Source organism: Colius striatus, chromosome 10, assembly GCF_028858725.1.
Source record: "Colius striatus isolate bColStr4 chromosome 10, bColStr4.1.hap1, whole genome shotgun sequence".
NCBI classification, from domain to species: Eukaryota; Metazoa; Chordata; class Aves; order Coliiformes; family Coliidae; genus Colius; species Colius striatus.
The window spans coordinates 27,758,920-27,781,466 of NC_084768.1; the positions used below are offsets into that span (position 1 = coordinate 27,758,920).

General features: G+C 40.8%; 1 protein-coding gene across 1 annotated transcript in view; it reads left to right on the top strand.

Moving 5' to 3' along the window:
• Positions 1-22,547, top strand: part of AGBL4 (AGBL carboxypeptidase 4) — a 907,448-nt gene that overhangs the window by 699,077 nt on the left and 185,824 nt on the right. Inside the window, exon 9 of the mRNA XM_062004362.1 lies at positions 2,410-2,499. Within this exon, the coding sequence (XP_061860346.1) occupies positions 2,410-2,499 (90 nt within the window). The remainder of the gene's footprint in view (positions 1-2,409; positions 2,500-22,547) is intronic.

Sequence of the window (22,547 nt, forward strand, 5' to 3'; positions counted from 1 at the left end):
GTGAGAGATTTGTTTCCTCATGCAGATGTACACATGCTGAAATCCAAACACTGAAAGTGAAAATTACTCTGAGGAAAATGTTAACAGGTCACATTTTTTCATCCAGCCCAAGTAACAGGAAGAGATGCACATGTGTAGATTCATGCATGCTAGGTGTTTTACTGTTTCTGCATGAACAGTGCAGGATACTGATTAAAGAAAAATATTTATAAAGATATTTTTGGGCTTGACAAATGTGGAGAAAATGTCTGGTACATAAAGATGGAGAGCTGGCTGTGCCTATGCTCGTTTTGAGCACTGTCCATCTAGAAGTCTGGATGCTATGGAGGGGTCTGTACATTGCAAGGTTGTGCATTCACACTCTGCAGCATATGCACTGGTCTGGAAAGTGAGTGATCCATTGGGGATTGTAAACCCAGGCAGAGTGAAATTGCTTGGCACTGAGTGCAGGTTGGTAATTTGGTGCTTTTTCACCTCCCAAGGAAGCAGACAAGGGAGGTCCTGGTTAGCACCCAGTGCCACATCTCCCCTTGACTCCAAGTAGTTTTGCATCGAGCCCTAAGATGGGAAATTTCAATTCTAAAGGAGAATGAACTGACTAATGATTCTAATAACTGTTTTGAAAGACAAAGTATAAATAACAAACGTTGTGATTAAAACCAAACAAAACCAAAGCTTCAGAACCCCCCCAAATAATCCCCTGCCCAAAAGAGTTCCTCACCAAGGAGCTGTTCCAGCTCCAAGCAGTGGCAGACATTTTGCTGAGCATCACTTCTGGATTGAGCCACTCTCCATTTAATCCTGCTTTTCCAAGAGAGGAGGAGAATTCCTCTCCTCTTGCAGAAGTCATCCCAGTCTTCTCCTTTTTCTGTTTAAAGTTGGTTTGCTCATTTATCTCCTCCTCCCACGTTACTCAATGTTAATGCAAATTATATGGGGTGGTCTTCATCTTCTGATGATATGTTCCCTTTTACTGTCTCCCACTTTCTTCTGTGGATGAAATTGACCCCACCAGCTGCTATGTTGGTCAGAGACATTCTTTCTCATATTTCTTTGTCTCTGGGGCTCAAAACCACCGGTGTTGAAGCTGGAGTATGAAAGAACAAATGAATGGCTGAGTTACAGGGTGAGCAGCTGTAGGACATTTAGAGAAGCTGAGGAAATAAAAAAGAAACCTGCTGAGTTTGTCTCCTGAGAACAACCAAAAATATATTGATTATTCCTGTGCTGCTGTTTAGGTGTGATTTACCACTGGGGAAACTGAGAACTTCTAAGAATTCAGCAAATTAAAAAAAACCAATTCAGGTATCATCTCAAGGAGACACCCAAGCATCTTGAAAATTAAAAGTCCATGTTTGGATGTATCAGCCATGCATCTACCTAATTAAAAAAGAAAAAAAAGTCTTGGGTTTAGTTTCCAGTCTCTTTTCAGTGTGTAAACTTTTTATATCAAAGCAAAGATTTAAACTATCTCTGACAATTGGATCCTGCTGTGTTTAGTACTACCCTTGCTGTGTTTGTTCAGATCTAGATAAGACATCTAGCTGAGGTGCTGAACTCTTATGGCCTTTAAAATTCCCAGAACCCACTTTGAGAGAGTGTAGTTTTTATTTCCTGTTTATTAAATGCAGTCACTGCACAGAGAAAAGATCCTGCTTGACCCATGTAGTTTATGGTTGAAGCAAGTGGCCAAAGTAGTGTGGGTTCAATACTGGGAGATTAATCCATATCAAGTTCAGCCTAACTAGTATCTAAATCTCCTTTCCATGTATCTGTAATTTGAAGGGGACCTGGCACATTTTCATGCCCTCACTGGAGAAGGCTTCTGGATTTAATGACAGTCTCTTTTTTTTCATACTTTATTGGTTTAAAATATTTCTTTCAGTAGATGCAGTCCCAAGTAATTAAGAGATTTTTAAAAAGCAACCCTCAAAATGTCCCAGAGCAAAGCCTAATAAATGTCGTTTGTTAGCACTTTATCACTGCTTGGCACTTCTAAGGTTTGTATCAAGTGTAATGCAGGGTGCAACGGGCTTTACTTGTGAATGGACCCCCCCACTGCTGTTCTAATCACCCTAAGGGGACATTTATCACAAGTGAGAGAGCAATTACAACGTAGTTAAACTCACTGTGGATTATCTTGAGATTAAAAAGAGAGCTAACTTTGCTGTTGCAGGTTTGGCTGCGTATCATTAGTTTTGCAGCTCTCGTGCAGTCTGCTATATGGCCTGACACAGAGACCCAGTGACCTTGTCTCTTTTAATTATAGATTGTGCTTATTTATAATGTATGACCCATTTTAATAAAGATATATGCTTTAAAAATTAACAACCCTTTGTTCCCACATGTGGGACTCAGTTTAAGGATCTTTATCTCTCTTTTTCCCCTTTGTTTTCCCTTCTGCTGTAGCAAACCTACGTCCAGGGGCTGAACAGAAAGTGGTCTTCATCACTGCACGAGTCCACCCTGGGGAAACACCATCTTCCTTTGTGTGCCAAGGTGAGTGTTTGCATGAAGATGGCAGATCTGGAGAGATCTGATTTCCTAAAAGCAGGTGTATTTGGTTTTCCTAGCTTTGGATGTGATAAAAGGCTGAGTTCACATGAGTGTTTTTTCCACAGTGAAGATATTAGCAGAATCTCTTACCTCCACCTAGCTACCTGTCTTACTGGAGGCAGTAGGAATATATTATCTCTGAGTCTTGTGAATGTTTGCTGAACTTGGTCAGAATTGGACAGTGTACTCTGAAGCTATTCAGGAAGAATTGGCGGTCACAGTCATACATATGCAATGTGATCATGTAAAGCTCCTTTTCTCAGGAAAACAGTCTGGGAAAGCTCTAGGAGTGGTTCTCTGTTAAATGCTTATGTTTTCTTGCTGTCTGCTGTCTTCAGGTTCTTTTCCACCACAAAGCACTGACCCTAGTTCTCCAATTGAATTCTAAGAGGCCTCTATTTGTCAGAAGCTGCTGCTCTGAGGAGCACAGTTCCCGGTGGCTGACAGATGTTCCCTGCACAAAACATTCCTGCTAAAAATAGAAAGTAAATTACCCAGCTCATATTTATCAAGAGTTGTGAATCTCAGGCTTGTGGGTACAAATAAATAAATAATCCTGGCATGTGTTTATATAACTTCATTGCAAAGATCTGAAATATTGTACTTATGGTGTGTGACTTTCTGTGGTGGTAATGGTGTAAATAGTGTTGATGGTGTAAATCATAGATTCACAGAGTGGAGGGGGTTGGAAGGGACTTTTAGAGATCTAGTCCAACCCCCCTACAGAAACAAGTTCACCTAGATCAGGTCACATAGGAACATAACCTCCCTCAAGCCAAAGCAAAATGCTAATTTCCAGCACCACCTTGGGTCCGTCCCTGCCTCACCAACAAGTTGCATCAATGAAGAATATGCAGACTTTAGTACTTTGGCTGCTTTTAATGCCACAGATCGATTTGTGACTGGCCCTGTTGGTACCTAAAGACCTCAGTGGGTAATGTCTGGCATAGTTTCATGATCTCCTCTCTGCACTCCTCATCACAGTGAGGTCCTGTGTCTGGCATCTCAAAGGTCAACAGCTGTCTCTTCTGCTGTCCTAGTCTGATGGGCTAACAGGATACTGAGCCTCTTCTTACTGGGCTGTGGAGCAGCAAAGGTAAAACTCTCCTTTATAAAACAGTGCTTCAGACTGAGGGCAGGAAAACTCAGCAACGTTCCCATCTCCTGTGGTGCCATAGTCAACGCAGAGCATTATAGTACACATGATGTTTGTTAACTAATATGGATTTTTAATTGAATGCTTTAATTCTGTTTGTGGCTGCTGGCATAGCCTTGAAAAGTGAGGTCTGAGGTATGCTGCTGAGGTGGTGCTTTGTAAGTGATGTTATGTTATTTTGATATCTGAGAGTTTATTCAAAACGGGGGGAAAAAAAAGGAAGGGAACGTGAAAAAAGCGAGTGGTATGCTTAGCCCGATGAAACAACTGGATGGAAGTCATGCTCTGATTGTCTCAGAGAAAAGCTGTGTTTTGTAGGAAAATTAAAACAAGAAAAGCAGGGGGAAAGCTAGAAGAAAAACAATAGAGAGGGATCAGTCTTGGAGGAATACATCAGAAACTTGCTGTGACTGCAGTTATAGTGCACGCTTGACTCTCTTGGAAATGCAGAGATCTGAAGGCACTGAACTCTGCTGTGCACTGAGCCATTCTGCCCAGTGCAGATGAAGCTGCCGTGTGTGGAATAGCGTCAGGACAAGTAGAAATGGCAAACATTTCAAGGCCATTGCTGGGTTGTTTCTAGCATTGCCAAATGTGAAACTGGATGTTTGCTACATCTTTGGAAACTTTTATGTGGGAGGGTCAAAAGAAGGGATAAAAAGGATCCCTTTGGCAGTCAAGTGAGGGCACAACGAGCAAATTTATTTCTAGAGTCTTAGGAAGCATTTTGGCAGTTGAGTGTTGCAGATTTAAATACCCAAATGCCAGTCCAGTGTGTAGGGAACGTGTCAGGATATTTTTTTTTCTTGGTAGAGAGATTTCTTCTTGGATGTTTGATTATGCTCACCACCTGAAGTATTAAGATATGGAAGCTAATCCCAAAGGCTCCACAGGTGCAAGCAGCATTTTATTTATGGAAGAGCAGAATTGTGACTGCCTAGGCCTAAAGAATCAGCCCATAGGGGAAGAGATCATGTTACAAGCTTTCTTTTTTTGTTCTTCATTTTTTCAGTCAATCTTGGGCTTCATTCAGTTTACGCTTTATCTTTCTCTTTTAAAGTCCTAAGCCCATAACTAACTTGTTACTAATTTTTCTACCTGTCTTTGAGCTAGTTAAATCTCTTCCTGGACTTTTTGGGCTGCTCTCTGCTAAGGATACGTAGCTACGTGTAGCCTAAGCACTGGAGCATTGGGGCCTGAGAGAAACTCCCTGTTACATGTTCCATTTTTTTATTAGGCAAAGTACCCCGAGAAGCAAGTTGTCTAGCCCTGATACATCAGGGTATTCTTGGTCCTGTCTATGGATATTTGGCCCTTCACTTTGCCCACTGATTAAATTTAAGCAAAGATCTTTGTATTCTTGAGGGAAAAGACCCCCGGAGGTCGTCTCCCCATTCTGAGCTGTACTGTTTCTGTGCCATCCTTCTTCATGTTCTGTTATGAAGAATCCACTGCAAACTGAATTTTGGATACAAACACCCTATATTCCTGCAGATGTAAAAGTCGTGTAAACTTGGATGCACACCTCTGTCTCCTTACAGCTGTGGAGTGCTTGCAGCAGTAGCCAGACCTTCCTAGAATCATTAGGCAGCTCATCCAGCAGTTAAAAACAAGTGCTATAATATTTCACACATGGTGCAGCTGCTGAGCTGTAGCTCACTTCCTTAAAAGGCAGACAAAAGCCTAGAGGGCCTCTCTGTAGAAAGATGGATTAAGAATCTTCTGTTTCTGTTTTGGTCTTTTAAGAGTTATTACGATGCTTCAGGTTAGCCTTTTTAGGAAGTTTTGCTGATAGTTCTTAACTGCTTGTTGTGAAGTTCAGGGACAGAGATGGAGAGTTAGTCACCAGAGAGTATATACGCATGAGTACCCTTTACATCCAAGGTAGGACAGTGCTCTCCTCAGGCTGTGACGGTCATCGTGAACATTGATGCTTGTGTCGTGTTTGGAGATGAGTGAAAGTATGGTCCAGAATGAGGAGGAGCCGTTTTCAGTTTGCTTTTACAGACCATTTTCTAACCAACTGGAGTCACTGCTGCTCCTGGAGGGGTTTTGTGGTGCAGCACAATACAGTGTGAATTCATCTTACAGCTTGAACTCGTCTCTCACGGGCTGTTCAGGTTTCTGAGAGATTTTTCTGAAGTTGTGGGTTTAGATTTTTTCCTTTATTAGATATTTTTCCTCATTTTCCTTCCCCTATGTTTTTACTTAAGAAAACATGTTCTGTTTTCTGTCTTCTACATTATAATGTTAATACAAATAAATTATTGACTCTTCCAGGTAGAGTTAGATGTCGGATAATGCCTCCATATGCATGTAGTGTGCACAAATGTGTGTGTCAAATCTGTACAAATCCCTACCCTCTAAACACTGGTGATAAGTCAGTTTTCCAAAGACTTGGATTTTGTCCAAGATCTGGCAATAGGAGTATTGTTTTCTCCAGTTTTCCTGTAGTCCTGTTTTCTTTCCTTTGGCTGCTAGATTTTCTTTTCCTTGTGGGAAATAAGCAACTGCTCCTCATTGTTCCACGTGTATGTAGGAGACGTGGTGACCACTATGAGTGTTTTGGCTTTTGCCAACAGTCAGTAATTGCAAGCTTAAGCATGTCTAGATGTACTTAGACATGCCCTTTCATCACAGAATTAGCATGTTCTATTAGTAGGATGCCATTTGTTGTCTTTTTAACACAGTTGCTGTTGTGGTATCCACCATGCCATCTGCATGCAAAAAATGAAAACCTGTACCCTGAGTGTTTTACTTTAAGATAGTTTGTCAGGCTGGGAGCTCAGAATGGAGGATCCAGCAGAAGAGGGGAGAGAGAGGAATCCCACAACAGGGTTTGCAGCTGCTGTGCATCTTATGCTAAGTGTAATTTGACCTGAAGCTAACCTTGAAGCTTATGGGCTGAATAGGGAACAGCCATTAAAAAGAAAATATAAGGAAAACAGACACCTGGGACTCTTATCCATAAGAAGTGGAGCAAAAATGACTTTTCAATCAATCTTTTTTCATTACAGCTGCTTAAATGAATGCTCCCTCTTGCATCATCTTAAATCAGATGATGTGAAAAGAAAAAACAGACTATACTGGGCAATGTCTTGTGATTTTCTGTTAACAATCTCAGTCTGTATTTTTAACCCCCACCCTCTTGTCAGGAGAGGTTAGGAAAAAAAAACCCTGAAAACTTTCATATGAATTTTGATTCTAAGTTTAAAGAGTGAGATAGAAGGGGACAGACTTCCTGATAGCAAATTTCACCCCAGCTGTCTGTTGCTCAATAACTCACTGGGTTAGTGGGTAATCAAATTTGCTCTCTATGTGACCAAGGTACTGTGCATGCTATGAAGGATTTTATTACTGGACAGCTTCCAAGATGGCCTCTTAAAAGTGGTGGCTGTTTTCTAGTTCACTTCATGGAGGCAATGCCTCCAAAATCTTTGAATTTGATCCTGCAAGATGCCTGAAAGAGGTAGTAAGACAGTGGAGTTTCTATACAGGAGTGGGACTTGGGGTTTTTTGTTTTGTTGCTAGTGGGAAAGGCAATTGTATGTGTGAGAGGAGGAATTTTGAAACTTGTTGCTCCTATTTGTAATTTTAGTTAACCTCTGTCTTTTATTATGAAAAGAAGAGAAGGAACAAACTGTCAATGTTCAAAAGCTGCTTTTCTTCTTCACTAAGCATAAGTCTTTTGAGCATTAGGACATAAGGGATGGTAACCAAAAGACAGGACAGGGCACGTTTTATATGCAAGAGTAAATGCAGGTAATGAAGACTTAAAATGTGAAAAGAATCTTTCTGATGTAACAGAGGTGATGACCTTGCTTATCTGTTTCCAGGGGATAAATTCATCATAAAGTGATGAAACTGAATTATTTAGGCATTGATATAGGATGCTTTTAGGTAACAGCAGTTGTACTGGATAAAAACACTGAACTTAAGAAGTTCCTGTAGTGGTAAGAACAGGACCCTCAGAAACCTGAGGGCATCATCTGCCAGACTTCATATCAGATTGAATTTGCATCTGAAAAAATGCATGGGTTGCATCACTTGTGATCTCACTTCATCTGTTGTATTCTTCATTCTAGCAAGCCAAGTAATTTCTCATCTATATTTCCTACAAGAAGAGAAAACAAAGTAAGAATCCATAAAGAGTGGGGATCTTATGCATGCATGTTTGTTATGTTACAGTAACGTCTCACTTCTGTCTTCTCTGCCAAATGAAAGAGACTGGAAGCAAACACTTCTGCTCTCCTGGCTACTTCTAGATTTAAAGAGAATAGCTCCATATGTATAAAGGCTTGGTTTGTAATTTATCTTTGGATACAGGAAGGTGCTCTGCCTTGGCCATGCAACAGACCTGTGAGTTCTCTCTGATTCAAGAATGCTCTTTGTGGGAGCTGTCCGATGTTCCAGTTTGTGGGCTGCATTGCTAATACTGCAAAGAACTGAACTAGAGATACTTCACTTTAAGGGAATTTTACACTCTTTTACCATCCCAAAAGCACAAAGACATGGAGCTACCATTCTCTTTCAACACTTGTATCCTTTGCAAATCTCCTCTTCTGGTTTCAGTCCATAAGAAAATACATCTAATATTTCACAGTTCCACCCTAGAGGTGACTGCTTTTGGTCAAAAAGAGAGCATAATCTTTCTAGGAAATGAATAATTATTCTACATGCATAAAATGACATATATAAGTCGTGGCAGGAGAGGATGGAAACACTTTTCTGTTAATTTAGCCACAGATTAGCACTTAGAAGCAGTGAGGGAACATAATGAACAGAAGCTTCAGTTCATCATTTCCTTTATAGGGGTTCAGGAAACCAAATGATGAGAAACAGACAAAGACAACAGAATTCAACAAGCTAACCATAAAATGAGCTGCAAGGCTCTCTTAAAGTTGTTAGACTGCATTCATCCTTCTCACTAAGATTTTTTTTTTTCTCTCTTTAAGTGCACAGCTCCTAAGCTTTAATACAAAGGGAAACACACTCTCCTTGACTTCTAAAGCAACATGAAAAACACTATTGTCTGTCCCTTGTAAATCTCTTGGATGGAATTTTAGTGTGAAGTATCCCAGGAGAGAGAGAGGTTGTTCTGAGAATATAAAACATCCACATTGGAGTAATGGAAATGAAAGCTCCTCTTAAAATTGTGTTGATGTAAATAGACCGTTAGAAGAATTTCTGCTACACAAAGTGACATTAGCTGTTACAAGATACCAAAGGTTTTGAATCAATTCACTGTGGTGTCAGGCAGGTATGAGAGGTTATACACCTGGTTTCCTGAGCTGGATGGTGTTTATAATGAAGTTTAATTTCTTTGGCTATAGAGTTACGTGATTCACTGTCTTACCATATATGCCCTCTGGATGTGCCAGGGAACCCCTGCACAGAAGAGAACTAATGTTGTCAGGGTTAGAAGAGCTGTGCAGGGACTGGGAGTTGCAATCTGCAAGGGGATAAAGCTCTGGAGATACAGGCTGCCTCTGAGGGAGAAGTTGTTACCTGTGCAGAAAGTTGTTCTGTGGGGAAGGACTGACAGACTCCTTCCCACCAACCTCAGAAATTCTTGCCTCATCTCTTCCATCCTATCAGTAGCAGAAGGAATGAAAAATAGGACTCAACAATCCTTGCATGTTCACCTTGTATCTTCCAGTAGGAGGAACGGATCAGTCCTAACTCCTCATCCCTGGGACAACAAGGTCAGCTTTGCCTACGCAGCTAAGAAATGTCAAGTGGCTTTGTTTGATTCAGTTTGCACTTTGCCCAGGGCAGGTCTTTGACTACCTCTGCTTAACTAATCCTCTTTAAAATAATCAGAGAGCTAAAGGAGTCCTTGGTCTTCAAAAGAGAGAATTGAGAAAGGCTTCACTGTACAGTGACAGGAAAATTTGCTTTGTCTCTGGCTAGGATTGCCCAATTAATCTCTTAAACATATTGGTTTTTTGATGTTTCTTGACTGCTCATACTTTTGAGTAACATTAGCTTAAAGATCATTTCCTTCCAGCCCTAACCAACTCTCCTCTAAGGCAAAACATATCATATTTGTAACAGCACACTGTGGCACTTTGCTGGTGTCTGAGGATAGGAAAAAGAGGAAAATATCAATTCAACTGAACTTCATGGTCACTTGGCTTTCCTTAGTATGGCTTATGTTTCCCACTAGAGGTAGTCCAAGTGGATTTTGAAGATGCTTATCCCTGTCTTCCCAGTTATCAATTAGGTCAGGGACATTTTCTGTGTGTATTGCTCTGTATAGGCAGCAAGTCTATACAGTCAAACTGGCCAAGAATATCCAATGTACCATACAGGTAGTTTTCCCTAAATTGGACTTTGCATGCATGGGTCAAACAGTGCTGGACAATCTGCTGCTAGTGAGGAAATCCAAGGCAGAGATATTAGTCTGCCCCAATTGAGTCAGACTAGGCTATGAACATGCAAAACTCAGAGCTGTAAAGACCACAGGAAGTGTGGGATTGTGCTAAGAACCCATCTGTGTGGCTCTGCTGGAAAATGAAAAGGTTCCTAAAAAGTGACCATCAGTAACTTCAAGGAATCTAAGTGGGATCAAGCCCTTTCTATAAGTGCAGCAGTGGGTGAGAGCTGTGCTGATCAAGCTGGAGGTGTTACAGTGGTACAGGCTTCACAATTAGGAATATCTTCTAGTTTTTACACTTTTTTCTTTAAGCCTTTTCCATTCTCCTTCAGTCTTATCCCAGCTCTTCCTCACAACTGATACTAATCTTGCTGGTCTATTGTTTGTGGCTTTGTCTTCTGACCCTTTGTTCTTTGCTTGCCCTGGCTTGGTTCAGCTGAATTGATTTTTGTTGTTGTTGTTTTCATTTTGTTTTCAGTCCTTTTGTCTCCAAGGTGCCCTGCAGTTGCCTTCTTGCACTTTCTGTGCTGCTGTAGCCGCTGCTCTGAGGAGCCAGCATTCATGTGTGACAAGGACTGGGCTACTGGAAACTTCTTTCACACAAGGGCACCTGGGTGAAATTTTTCTTCTGCCCTTGTACAGATTGCTCACACGCTCTGTGTGTCCCTGTTGTATTGTGTACATGTCTATAAGAGGCCTGTCTCCTTGACTTCTGTGGTTCACAGAGAAAAGGACATAGATCTTGTTTGGAGGGTAAGAAGAAGAGACTTGGGATGAAAGCAAGCTCCTTTCCCGGACAACAGCCTTTTAGAGGTGGTCTTCACTCTTTCATTGTAGTCCTACTTCTCTGGACTTTGAGGGCAGAAAGAAGGGCTAATGGGGCACATGCCTCAGCCTAAAGGGGTCACATTCTTTACCAGTCCTGCTTAATTTTATCTAGGAATAAATGTAGACACAAATTGCTTTGTTGACACCTTAATGCATGGGCAAACACATATTAAACATTTTGTAGAAAAGAAGTGTGGATTTAGGGTAGTTTTAAACAGTGATACACCTCTCTAATTAAAGTCACCCTCCTCAGGATGGTTGTTTCCTTAGTGACAGATGTGGCCCTTAAGAAACAATTTCCAGATGTGCTCTATAGTGTTAGTTTGGGGATGCAATTACTTATTACACGTTCAGCAAATGGTAATACATCCCTGGTATCCATGCTCTGATTTGGAGGTTATGGTTTTGGTTTTTGCTGCTGTTAAGTGTAAAAGAATAATTGGAGAAAAAAATATTTTATTTTTCTTAAGCCTCAGGTTTTCAAAGAGAATTCTTTATTTGAAATTTTGTACTTTTACTTTTGTACTTTATCACTAAAGGCAAAGAAACATAGAAAGGGAAAAATCTGTTTCAGTGTTCAGTTAAAGAAGGAGAGGAAAAATCCACAGGTCTTCTTATGATAAAGTTTATTCAAAATTTTCAGTTCACTTGAAAAATCTTCAGCCAGTGGTACAGCACATAGGCAAAATATTACAAAGCTGGACTCTGCCTTATGTTATGGTCAATAATAAGCCAGGTCTTTCGATGATGACAGAAAAAATGTGGCATGGATAAGGACAATTCTTGTTCACCAGAGCCTCCACCTACCCAAAATTCTAGCATCCCTCAATTATTTCAGTTTCCATGGTTATTAAATTTCTACTGGCATGGTGAATTGTATGACACTAAACACCATTGTGGCCAAGCCTCTTACAAGCACCAGTGCTTGGTGGTGTAACAGTGAAGTGAAAACAGGAGAGCAGCTAATTTCCTGGTACAGGCAAAGCCATTCAGCCTCCTGAGGCTTTAACCATCTTCTGTCAAAAGAGAGACAGTCTGACACAGGATTAAGAATGGAACTGTAAAATGCTGTTAACTCAGACTTCTCCCATGGACCATCTTCTCAAAATTAGATCTGTCTTTTACTCCTAGGGAGCAGCAGAGAGCAACAAGCCATACTGTCCTGGATCAGAACTGGAAACGACTTGGAGCTGAAACTGTAGTAACTGAACCCCTAATTCACTGCAGAGAGATTTCCAGCCTTGCACTGGAGACAGTAGCCAGGAAGGGACTGTTGTCATTTTCAGCTGACAGACTCCTGTAATGGCTTTGAAATAAATCTTTGCTTATGTCAGTCTGGGATCTCAGTTTGTCCAACATGTTCAGTGGCTCCTTTCCCTTCTGATGTCTGTATATTTCATGCAGCAAAAGAGGCTGTTTATTAAAGTTAAATTTACCTTTAAGATGTTAAAATTCAGTCTGATTATTCAAGGGAGAAAGTTAGACAGTCTTTGCCCCTGGTTACATGTGAACTTTGATTTTTCTTCTTCCTGGCAACGTTCCTAATGGCTATGGATATGAGGGAAATAGCACCTTGACATTAGCTTATGTGGTCACAGGGCTGCCAGAGTTTAAACCCATTGCTGCAAAGTGCTTGGGGAGAGCTTCTGTCTGAGGGCTTGCTGACACTGGAGAGTTCATTTGCATCTGAGGCAGGCTGTGACTGTAGAGCGCAATAGAACATTTCTTGAGCAATTCTTATTCTGTAACAAGAGCATCTCATTCCTTCTTAGATTAATATGCTTCAAAGAAGATCTCACAATAAGACTGTCTCCAAACAGAATTCTTTAGGAAAGAGTGTTTTTTCTTCTTCCTAAAACAGCAACAATAAACCCCTCAATGCTTAGAGGAGCCTTGAAATGTATATCCCTTCTAACTTCCTCTCACATGCTCTTCAAATGGAAACATGTACTTTATACTCTCCCGGAGAATTTTACCTCTTCAAAAGCAGATATACCAGTGGCTTGTGGTGACCCTACTCATGTGAGGGCAGTTTACTCTCTACATATTCCTCTTTGGTGCTAATTACCATCACCTTTTGCATTTACAGTGCAGCTCCATTTTCGTAGCAAGATTTTCTCTGGAGGGGAGGTGGAGGCTTATGATATATTCTGCTGCTTAGCAGCCAGGAACACATCTGTACTGACAGGGAGTGGCTCTAATTTATTTCTGTGGTGCTTATTCTTGCCTGGACATCGTGCAGTGTAAATAAAAGAACAGATCCATCTCCACTGATGAGGGGCAGAACAGAGCTTTGGCAATTTTTTTCCTCATACAGAAACATGGTCCTTTTTGGTTTTTCTTTAAAACAAAAAGATGAACTATAGGAAAAAAAAAGCACATTTTGCTGCTGGAGTCCACTCCAAACAGCTATCCAATGAGTCCCCTCCAGCACTACTGGAAGCAACATGCAGATACACAACTTCCATCTCAGATTCAAGGGGAGAAAATTCAGATGCAGCCAGAATTTTCTTGGCCATCGAATCACCCCAGAAGATTAGGTTTTTGTTTAATAAATCGCTCGCTATCGCCCCCAAGTCTGGTCAGCTCAGGAGTCGCACAGAATTAGTTCAGGTATTGCACACAGTCCCTGCTTTAATTGTCTGCCAAGACTGAAGTTACAGACTTTGCTATGCAAATAGATTTCCATGTTTCTTTTCAGTTTTCATGCTGATTAAAACTGCTCAGCCTCTACTACAGAGTTCCATGTATCAAGGGAGAAGCAGATACCGAACTACTTTTGTCTCACATGCTATTGGTTTTGCTTGTGTGATACTTGTAGTTATCTTTCTGACATGCAAACCCAGAGCAAGCAGAGAGCTCACATTGTCTTTAGGGGTAGGGTAGCCACCTCTCAGGCAGAGTAAGATAACTATGATTCCACTCTCACCTTTCTCATGACTCGAAGACAACCACAGGAAGGTGTAAAGTTGCTCTTCCTTGAATTAACAGAACTCTTTCTCTGTTTCTGGAATGTGATGGTTGTCCATTTTAGAAATGCTGCTTTCCTGGGTCACACCAGCATTGCATAGTGCCTGTAGACTTTGGGCCCCATTTTACTACAGGAGCCTTACAAATTACTTTGCCTGAGTGGAAAGAGATGACCTCCCTTGCACTTTTTTAGTTGATTTGGGTGGAAGGACAGGAAAATCCTATAAAAGGGAAGCAATATAAATTGCAAACCTAGTAAGGGAAATCAGTGGCAGCAGTCAACAAGTGCTATTACAACTGGCTTCTTGTGTAAGTTTTCACATGTTGGGAGTAAGAGTTCTTTCCTGAGGAGTGGACATCTCAGCTCTTCTCTTCAGCTGAGTGGACTAAGTTTCTGAACAGGAGCACAAGAAAATGCCCTGCTTGCTTCTCTTTGAGTTTCTCTCAACTCAGACTCCCACTTTATTCTGAATCCTGCAGGTATATCTTTTTGAGAGACCCAGAGTGTTAGGGCATCATATCACCTATGGGGACATTTCCTTGCCCCTGGGCTCCTGCTCTTTTGTAGCAATGCATGTTCTGCTCTCATACCAGCAATGCATTGCACCAGGAGTCTATCTAGCTGAGTAATCCACTTGTGACAGTGGACAATAGCAAGTGCCCACAGGTTATTAAAGGTAACAAGGCAAATTAATAGAGATGTTTCCTGATACACTCTTGCAACACTCTAGAGCTGAAGGAAACTGGAAAGGATAGTTGTGAATGACTGAGCTCCTGCAATATCTCTCCGGTCTTTGTGTCAGCACAGCTTTGTGTGCCTGCCTGGTTCATATCCATTGCTTTTGGGTCTCTGCTTGACTGAACACCACATTTGCAGATGCTGGAAACCATTTTTAGAATGTGTTTAAAAATACATATTTTTCATTTCTTCCCTAGCATTATTTATGTAATGCCCTTTTTCCTTTTCACTGTATATTAGATTTTCATATGTAAATGTATTCTGTGGCTCCCTCCAGAGAAATCTACCCTTTACCTTCTTGGTTGATAACACATTCTTTGCTTGGGCTGATCTATCCATCTTAAGATTTCTGTAGTTCTTATTGCTACAACAATTAATGCCATAAGACTAAAAGCACAATGTAGCTGCTTGCTTGTGCTTACTGAATGTGCAAAGTAGCATTACATGACAAGCCCCCAAGGGAGACATTGGGTGAAACTAGTCCATCTCTCCATTCGCAGTGCCAACCTTTGTTAAACTGAGCACATTGAAAACCCAAAGGTTCCTAGTCCCCAGAGAAATGTCGTGCTGCCAAATTGTCAGAAGGTAACTCTGGGTATAGGGAGCTCTCAGAGTGCCGGTGAGACAATTGGGCAAGAGGCTGGAAAGGAGAAGTATCGTCATCTTTGACTATTTGTTGTCATTCAGCAAGCTTCAGTGGTTTACCAAGTAGGACAAAGTCTCCTTAGTCCTCCCTGTGTCCATAAAAGGGTTTCTTTTTATCACTCATAAAGCACTGCTGGAAATCTGTTCCCTAGCGCAGGTAACTTAGGAAACTTTATACTTGTGGTAGGTTCTCCTTGTTTACCCTGGAAGGGTTTGTGGTCTCCACATATCCAGTTGTCATGGACTGTTGTCATGGACCTGAAGAGCACAGTCACCTTCCAGGCTCTGGCGAGCAAATCCTGGACCTGGATGGAGCAATAATAACATAATGATCTAGAATCCTTTTTTGTTCCCATGCAAGACCCTTATAGGTCTGAATATAAAACTAGAGAGTGAAGTGATTTTCTAGCTTTCCTCCCCCCTTGTTAGTGCTGTGTGAGCCATTGGTGTACATCTGAAATGCCACTTTAGGGCCATGATGAAAAGATGTGATTTGTAAGCCAATAGGATAGCAGGAAACAATGCAAGGATGCCTTAGTTAGTTCTGCCAAGGTATATTCCTGCTTAACTCTAGTTCATGCATTCAGGATTTTTCTACTGCCATGTCTATTTTTGACTCCTTTGCAATCAAGACACTTTTCTGGGTTGCAACCCTCTTCCATATCACGGAAGGTTGAATCTGCAGATTTTCATTCAGTTCTAAGACTTAAATCTTTGTTGTATTTAAAATTAGTTAATTCTGTAAAAGTTGAGGGATGTAATCCAGCAAATGCTTTTAGAACTATCTAGAGGAGTCACACTTGTGGGAAAGACAGACTTTGAATAATAATGACCAAACATGTTACCTTATGAAATAACATCTTTAGAATTATTCTGATAAATCCAAAGTAATTCATTAATAAAGCAAGATCATCTGATCCCTACAGTGTTTCTCCAGGAACCCTTTTGTTTCTTCCCAGGAGGAAAAGAGAGAGGCATCATCTAGGGGGTATTGGTAGGCTCATTTTGATTCAAAGAGGACTCCAAGCTCCTTACAGCATATTAGGAAAATTAAAGAAAACAAAGCCACCCACTCAGTCTGTGCTGTGCACTGAATTTATGAACCCTTCGGGCAATCCTGCAGCAGCTGTATACTCCTGCCCATAGGTTCTCTCTTTGACAGCCTGACATGTTCTTTGAAGTCAATTCCATGGTCTTTACTGCTGCACCAGTTCTAGTGGAGAGCTGTATGACTGCCCTCTGGGCTTGGGGGAGATTAGTCGTAGTTAAGCAAGCTACATCGGCCATAGGGGTAATTAAGTGGCTGAGGTGTGGGCTCATCACTACAGAGATCTACTCCCTTCTGTTCAGTCTTGTGCTTTTTAACAAACAAAACCAGCCTTTGCTGCGTTCTACTCCCCTACGTTGGTCTAATTTTTTGAAGTTAATGGGTGTGCCATTGCTGTAAGGAACAGGAGAGCCAGATACCATGAAATAATGGGAGAGAATAACCTGATGCACCACCTGGATTCACAGCTAGTACCAAGTGCTACTAGAGAGAGTACACGAGTCTCATGTGCTCAGACCTGCAGTGGGATGAAGTAGATGTTGCCACTGATAACACCCCACTGATTCTCTGATCAAGTGTGCAAGCAGCCTGCTGCTGCCGTGAGCTCCCAAGTTTTAAGCCATTGAGAAATCCATCTTTTGTTCTATGCCTTTTTCTAAAGTCTGAAAAGACCCACAGTTCAAATCAATGGCATCAAAATGAGTCCTGAGGTGATAAATTGCCATTTCCAACAAATGAAAGAGTCAAACCGCTAGGTTCCTCAGGATCTTCAGCTGCTAAATCGCCAAAGCATCAGAGAAAATCTTAAGGCATGCTGTAACACTGTTTTATCAGAACATCATTACAAAAATATGACTTAGTCTTTTATAATGAGACAATTCTTGTGGTTCTCTTCTCATTGCCTACTAAGATCTGTTTAGTGCTGTTACTTTTTCAGGCAGGATCAGGTGTTGGCGAGAGCAGAGTATCTGGAGATTTTTTTAAGTAGCCCACACTAAATGATTAGTTGTAATTTTTTTTTGGTTGACAATTTCAACAGGTAAAATTCTACACTTCACCCTCTCCAGGTGATCCTGTGAGGTGCTGAGCTCTGCTTATGGTTTATGGAACACTGTCAGTGCTCCTTGATTTTGTTTGGAAGAAAAGGCATCAGAGCTGAGACTACTCAAGCCTGCATATCTGATATGACTGGCAATAACAATTGTCTCTGTTACTAAACAGCTTTCCACTTTGACCTCTACATGGATGGTTTTTAGGAAGTGTTTATCCTTAGGGCAGAGGAAGAAGGGAATGGACTTTCACTGGCACTGATCTCCTCTAGTGGCAGTTAGATAAGAATAGAAAAGTTTCAGAATGTGCTCAACACCTAGCAAACCCTTTTTATTGCCACTTGCTGCATTTCCAACTGCAGTCAGCACCACTGAGCTTCATGAGTTTGTGTGAAAAATCCATCTGCTGGTTTTGGCCCCAAAGATGCCAGCTTTGCTGCCCTGCAAATCTGGTCATTGCTATCTCAAGTTTAACACACTGAAATAGCAGACTCTGGTATCAACTTGCCAAAAATCAGCAGTGCTGGAGACAAAGATCAGGCGTTCTGGCTCCTGGTCCCACATCCTAGTTGCTGGGACTGCCAGCTTTAATTATGTTTTACTGGCAATGTATATCTATATCTTTTCAGTATTGAATCAGGATGTTGTGCTCCAGCTCAGCATCAGCAGTCACATATCCTCCAAAGCAGATGCGAATCTTTTTTATGAGGAAAGAGCCACAGCTCATAAAAATACATAGGAAATCCCAAACACTCATCACTTACCAACTTTTTTGCACTGAATTGGTTTTGCTTCTGCGCTGCTGATTTGTGGCTGACTCTATTCCCGTCATATACATTTCTCTACATAATCTCTGTGCTTCAAATATATCTGGAGCACCATGGTCTGGAATTCTTTGAGGTTTTAAGGAACTGTTTATATGGTCTAAATGTAGACAACTAGTAAAAAGAGGGGAAGAGTCAAAGCATGTGAAGGATAGAGGGTGTAAGTCTACCTCTTTTATGTCAAGAAAGATCTGTGTAAGACAATACATTTGAAGGGTGTTTTAATTGCAGTCAGCATTTCATCTGCAGATCCATTGAAATAGTCAAGAAGGTCTCTCTACTGACATCATAGAGTCCATCTTACTACCCAATAGTCCTAAAATGTTTTACTGTGACAAGATATTCCCACATCCACATTGAATTTGCAATCTTAATGTCATTGGGGGCTGTAATGACAGAATTACATATTACATTGTATTCATACAATAGTGTGAGAGGGATTTTTATGACTTTATTGGGTTTTCTGGAAAGCAATTGGAATGTTTGGGTAGCAGAAAGGCCAGAATACAGTCTTATTTAATTATAGAGCTGTGATGAAGTAACACAATTGTTACTTGCTATGCTTAGAAACTGTGATCTGCAGATCTGTTCAGAGAAACCTGTCACACACTTGGGGTCCTTCAGCAGAGACTTCGCTCTCCTCAGTTAGATCATTGCATGCAAAAGAATAGATCTGAAACACCTGGAGAGGTAGAGGTGAGGTGTTGGGAAGCCATGATTCAGGTCAGCAACTGACAGAACAGCCTCTCTCATGCTGGCAGAATCCATTTGGGGAGGCTCTTGACTGCTATTCCCAACTCTTGCTTACTTCACGTGGATTTGCTTTTCAGCCACACTGAATGACAGATTAACTATTTGTGCAACACTACGCTAGCTGGAGGAAATAGGGAGGTAGAGATGAGGAATAATGGTTTTCTAAACATCCTTTAAAACAATCTCTGTTTGTGCTTGCTGTGTACACGAAAAGTTGAGTTAAAATCCATAGTGGCTTGCTCTGCCATTTTAGGTATTTGTTACTAGCCGTTATCAATTCCTTTGCATGCAGCCACTACAGCAGAGGCAGTTTTCTCTGGAGCTGACATTAGCACTGTTTCACTGGGCTGGCAAAATGCAGCGAGCTAGTGTGTTCCCAGGGAGACTGGCTGTTTTCCATTTATTTCCCTGCTTTGGAAACAGGCCTAGCTATAATGGCCTAACATATCTTAAAACAGGGAAATTACTAATTCAAGTCAGTGAGCATATTTTCATTTTAAAAGAGTAACAAATTAAATAAACTCCCTGCATTTTGCATTTGAGACCTCAGTGTTTCATCTGCTGTAATCTAATTCACCTATTCATTTCCTGCACATTCATTTTATCCCATTATTTGAGATTTCATTTGCTTTTAATCCTGTGTTTTGAAGAGACGTAGAGTTAGTGCAGAGAAGAGATGAGAGAGTAAATGGTAAATGAAAGAACAAACATACCATCATACAGCTTGATGCCCTCCTAATCAATCTGCTTATCACAGATCCTTAAAGTTAGGTGTGCAACTCTTCTGTCTCAAGTTGATGAAAACTTCTTCAAAGATAGGTTAAGTAGGGAAATTTGTGCAATACACCAGGGACTTCATGGTTGCTTTTTTGTTTGCCATTTTTGTTTTTACAATAGCAACAATGACTGCTGATAAAAAAAAAAAAACACAACTGAAATGACCACAACTGAAATGACCACAGGGGCCTAATGACTTTTTGGGGTGCTTTTAACCTGTCATGTTCAAGTAATGAGATCTTAGGATTGAAATATTTACTTGTCTAGTTAGGGACAAATTGCTGTGTAATGAATAGGCTTGGTATTCCAGGAGGATCAACCAGCTCTTCTTTTTCAATACACTTAGAATTAAACATAACCAGGAATGTGTCTGGTTCACCTACTACATCCTTCCTAATGCTGTCTCAGCCACCTTGGTTGACTGCTATGTGTTTTGGCACAGATAATTGGCTGTGGTCTCCCTCGAGAATTTCCTGTTCATGGGAACCACAGGTCTGTGCAGGCCCTCCCTGAGCCTATCCTGAGGGAAGGTTAGATGAAATTTGAGCATCAGTACAGAGGAAACAGAAGTAGCAGAGATTGACCTGCAAAGTAGGATCTGATTAAATCTTACACTCAGTAAGATTTTGTGTACGGTACTGAATCTGCCTCTGTGTATAAACAATATCCTTGCACTTTTGTATGTACTGAGGATGGCCAGAGAGGGAGTTAATAAAAAACAGCCAGTGTTCTGGATCTTCCCACTCTCACTTAATTGCACTAACTCCTCAGAGAGAGAGGCATATGCATGCAGATATCATCAGGTTTGGCAACTGGAAATCACTGACTGATACACTCCAGGCAACAATTTTTCCTTCATCTGACGCTGTAACCAGGTGCCTGGTTTATTTTTGCAGTGTTCCTTCACCACCTATATTAGTTTTATAATTTTGACCAAATAAACTTTTTGTCACTGATTCCAAAGGAATCTTTGGAATGATAAGGAAACCAATTTAGAAATTCCGTCTATATTGATGTTGGAATCAATGTGTACACCTTTATGTACCCTCCCTGCCCAGTGAATGTGTTTCTAAACAGTGTTAAATAAAAAACAAAACCAAAAAGCAACCAAACCAGTTGAATTTGGCACCCTGCTTTTACACATTAAGAGGAGGGGCAGCACTGTAAGAAAAAAATAGAGTCAGCATGTGCAGTGATCTTGTGCTTATGGATCACTCTATGCAATGATCTTTTGTAGGGATAATTTCAGTGACAGCATGATGTTAGATCATGTCAATAACCCTGCTGTGAGTCAGCTCTGCTCATTTATCACCATACACATGCTTTCTCTTTTTTTTCTTCTTGCTGTTCTGTGGAATATTGGCAACACTTCAGACTAACACATTACTGGATCATTCCTGCCTCTTGGCCTGTGCTGGGGGCTGCACTGAAAGCACAGATGTGCATTTTGTAGAGACTACGTTTGCACAGCATTGCAATGACCTGCACTGAGTAGGTTCAGTGTGAGTGTGACACCCTTCTCACCATACTGGGATGGAGAATGTCCATCTGTTATTTCATCTGTTTTGTTTTGCTGGTTTGGGTTTTGTTTTGGTTTTTTTTCTGGATTCTCACAAGAAGGGGCAAAGGATGAACAGATAGGGGCCTCTTTGCCAAAAGAGAGTATAAGCAGGTGTTGTTTTGTTTTTTCACCATTACATTAAAAAAAAACCTCTCCAAAAAGCCCAACCCCACTTGCTTTCCTGTTCTCCTCAAAACTGTAAGTATAATGTCTTTCACATTGGTTTCAGTGTCCTCTAACACAACATTTCAATAGTTCTATATAAGCATAAACATTCATGACTTTCTTGGATTTGTTTCCAAATGAATATATCCTATTGTTGCTAAAGCCTAATCGTTCCATTCTCTTTAACCTGCAGGCTCTTGTGGCTGACTGCAGGATACCAGCAGCTATTCAGTGTTAGGAAATGTATCTGGAAACATAAATCACTTTTTCCTTGATATGTACTAGACACAGTCCAGGACATGTTTGCATTAGCAGTTGCCATATTGCATTAGGATCTGTGATGATTAGATTTTCCGTAATAGGAGCAGGGCAAATGTATTAAATAGTTATACAATTAAACATATTGTCAGACAGAGTAAAAGGATAGGGTAATGGAGAAAGAGGGGATAAGACAGCCTTTCATCTGGAAGGAGCAAATGTGAAGAGGTCATGGTAGAGAGAGCAGGAAGTTTAAACAGAGTTTAAGTTGATTCAGGAAACATCCAGACAAAATAATGTAAATCATGTGAACAGAGAAGATTGCTTTGACATATGAGAGGGAATAATCAACTCGCTTGGGAAGTACTAGTAGATAATTTGAGCTGGATTAGGGTAGGAGGAGAGATGCTACAGGATCTGCTGTTGGAGTAGGTGAGGGATGCTGAATTGAAGAAGGATAAGGATATAGAAGTGACTTGGAGTCGAGGAGACTTGGTGCTGATTTTGCAGTTTCAGTGAAGAAGTGTTTACCAAAAAAGACCATTAAAAAACAGCTATATTTTTCTGAGCCATTGTGACTAATAGTTGCCAGTATTGTTTTCTGTTTCCATTGTTTTCAATTATTTCTTTTCCTCACAACCATGAAAAGCTGCTTGAAGTTAATGTAAAGACTTTGGTTGAGTTTTAGTGGACTAAGGATAAGCCTCCTCTAATGTCATGGCTGAATGCTGATTTCTGAGCTGTTCTGGCTCTAGGCAGCATCTATAATTACATGTTATTGTTTAGAAAATAATGATTTTAATTACTTTACAGAAAGCTTGATTTGAAAAGAATCTATA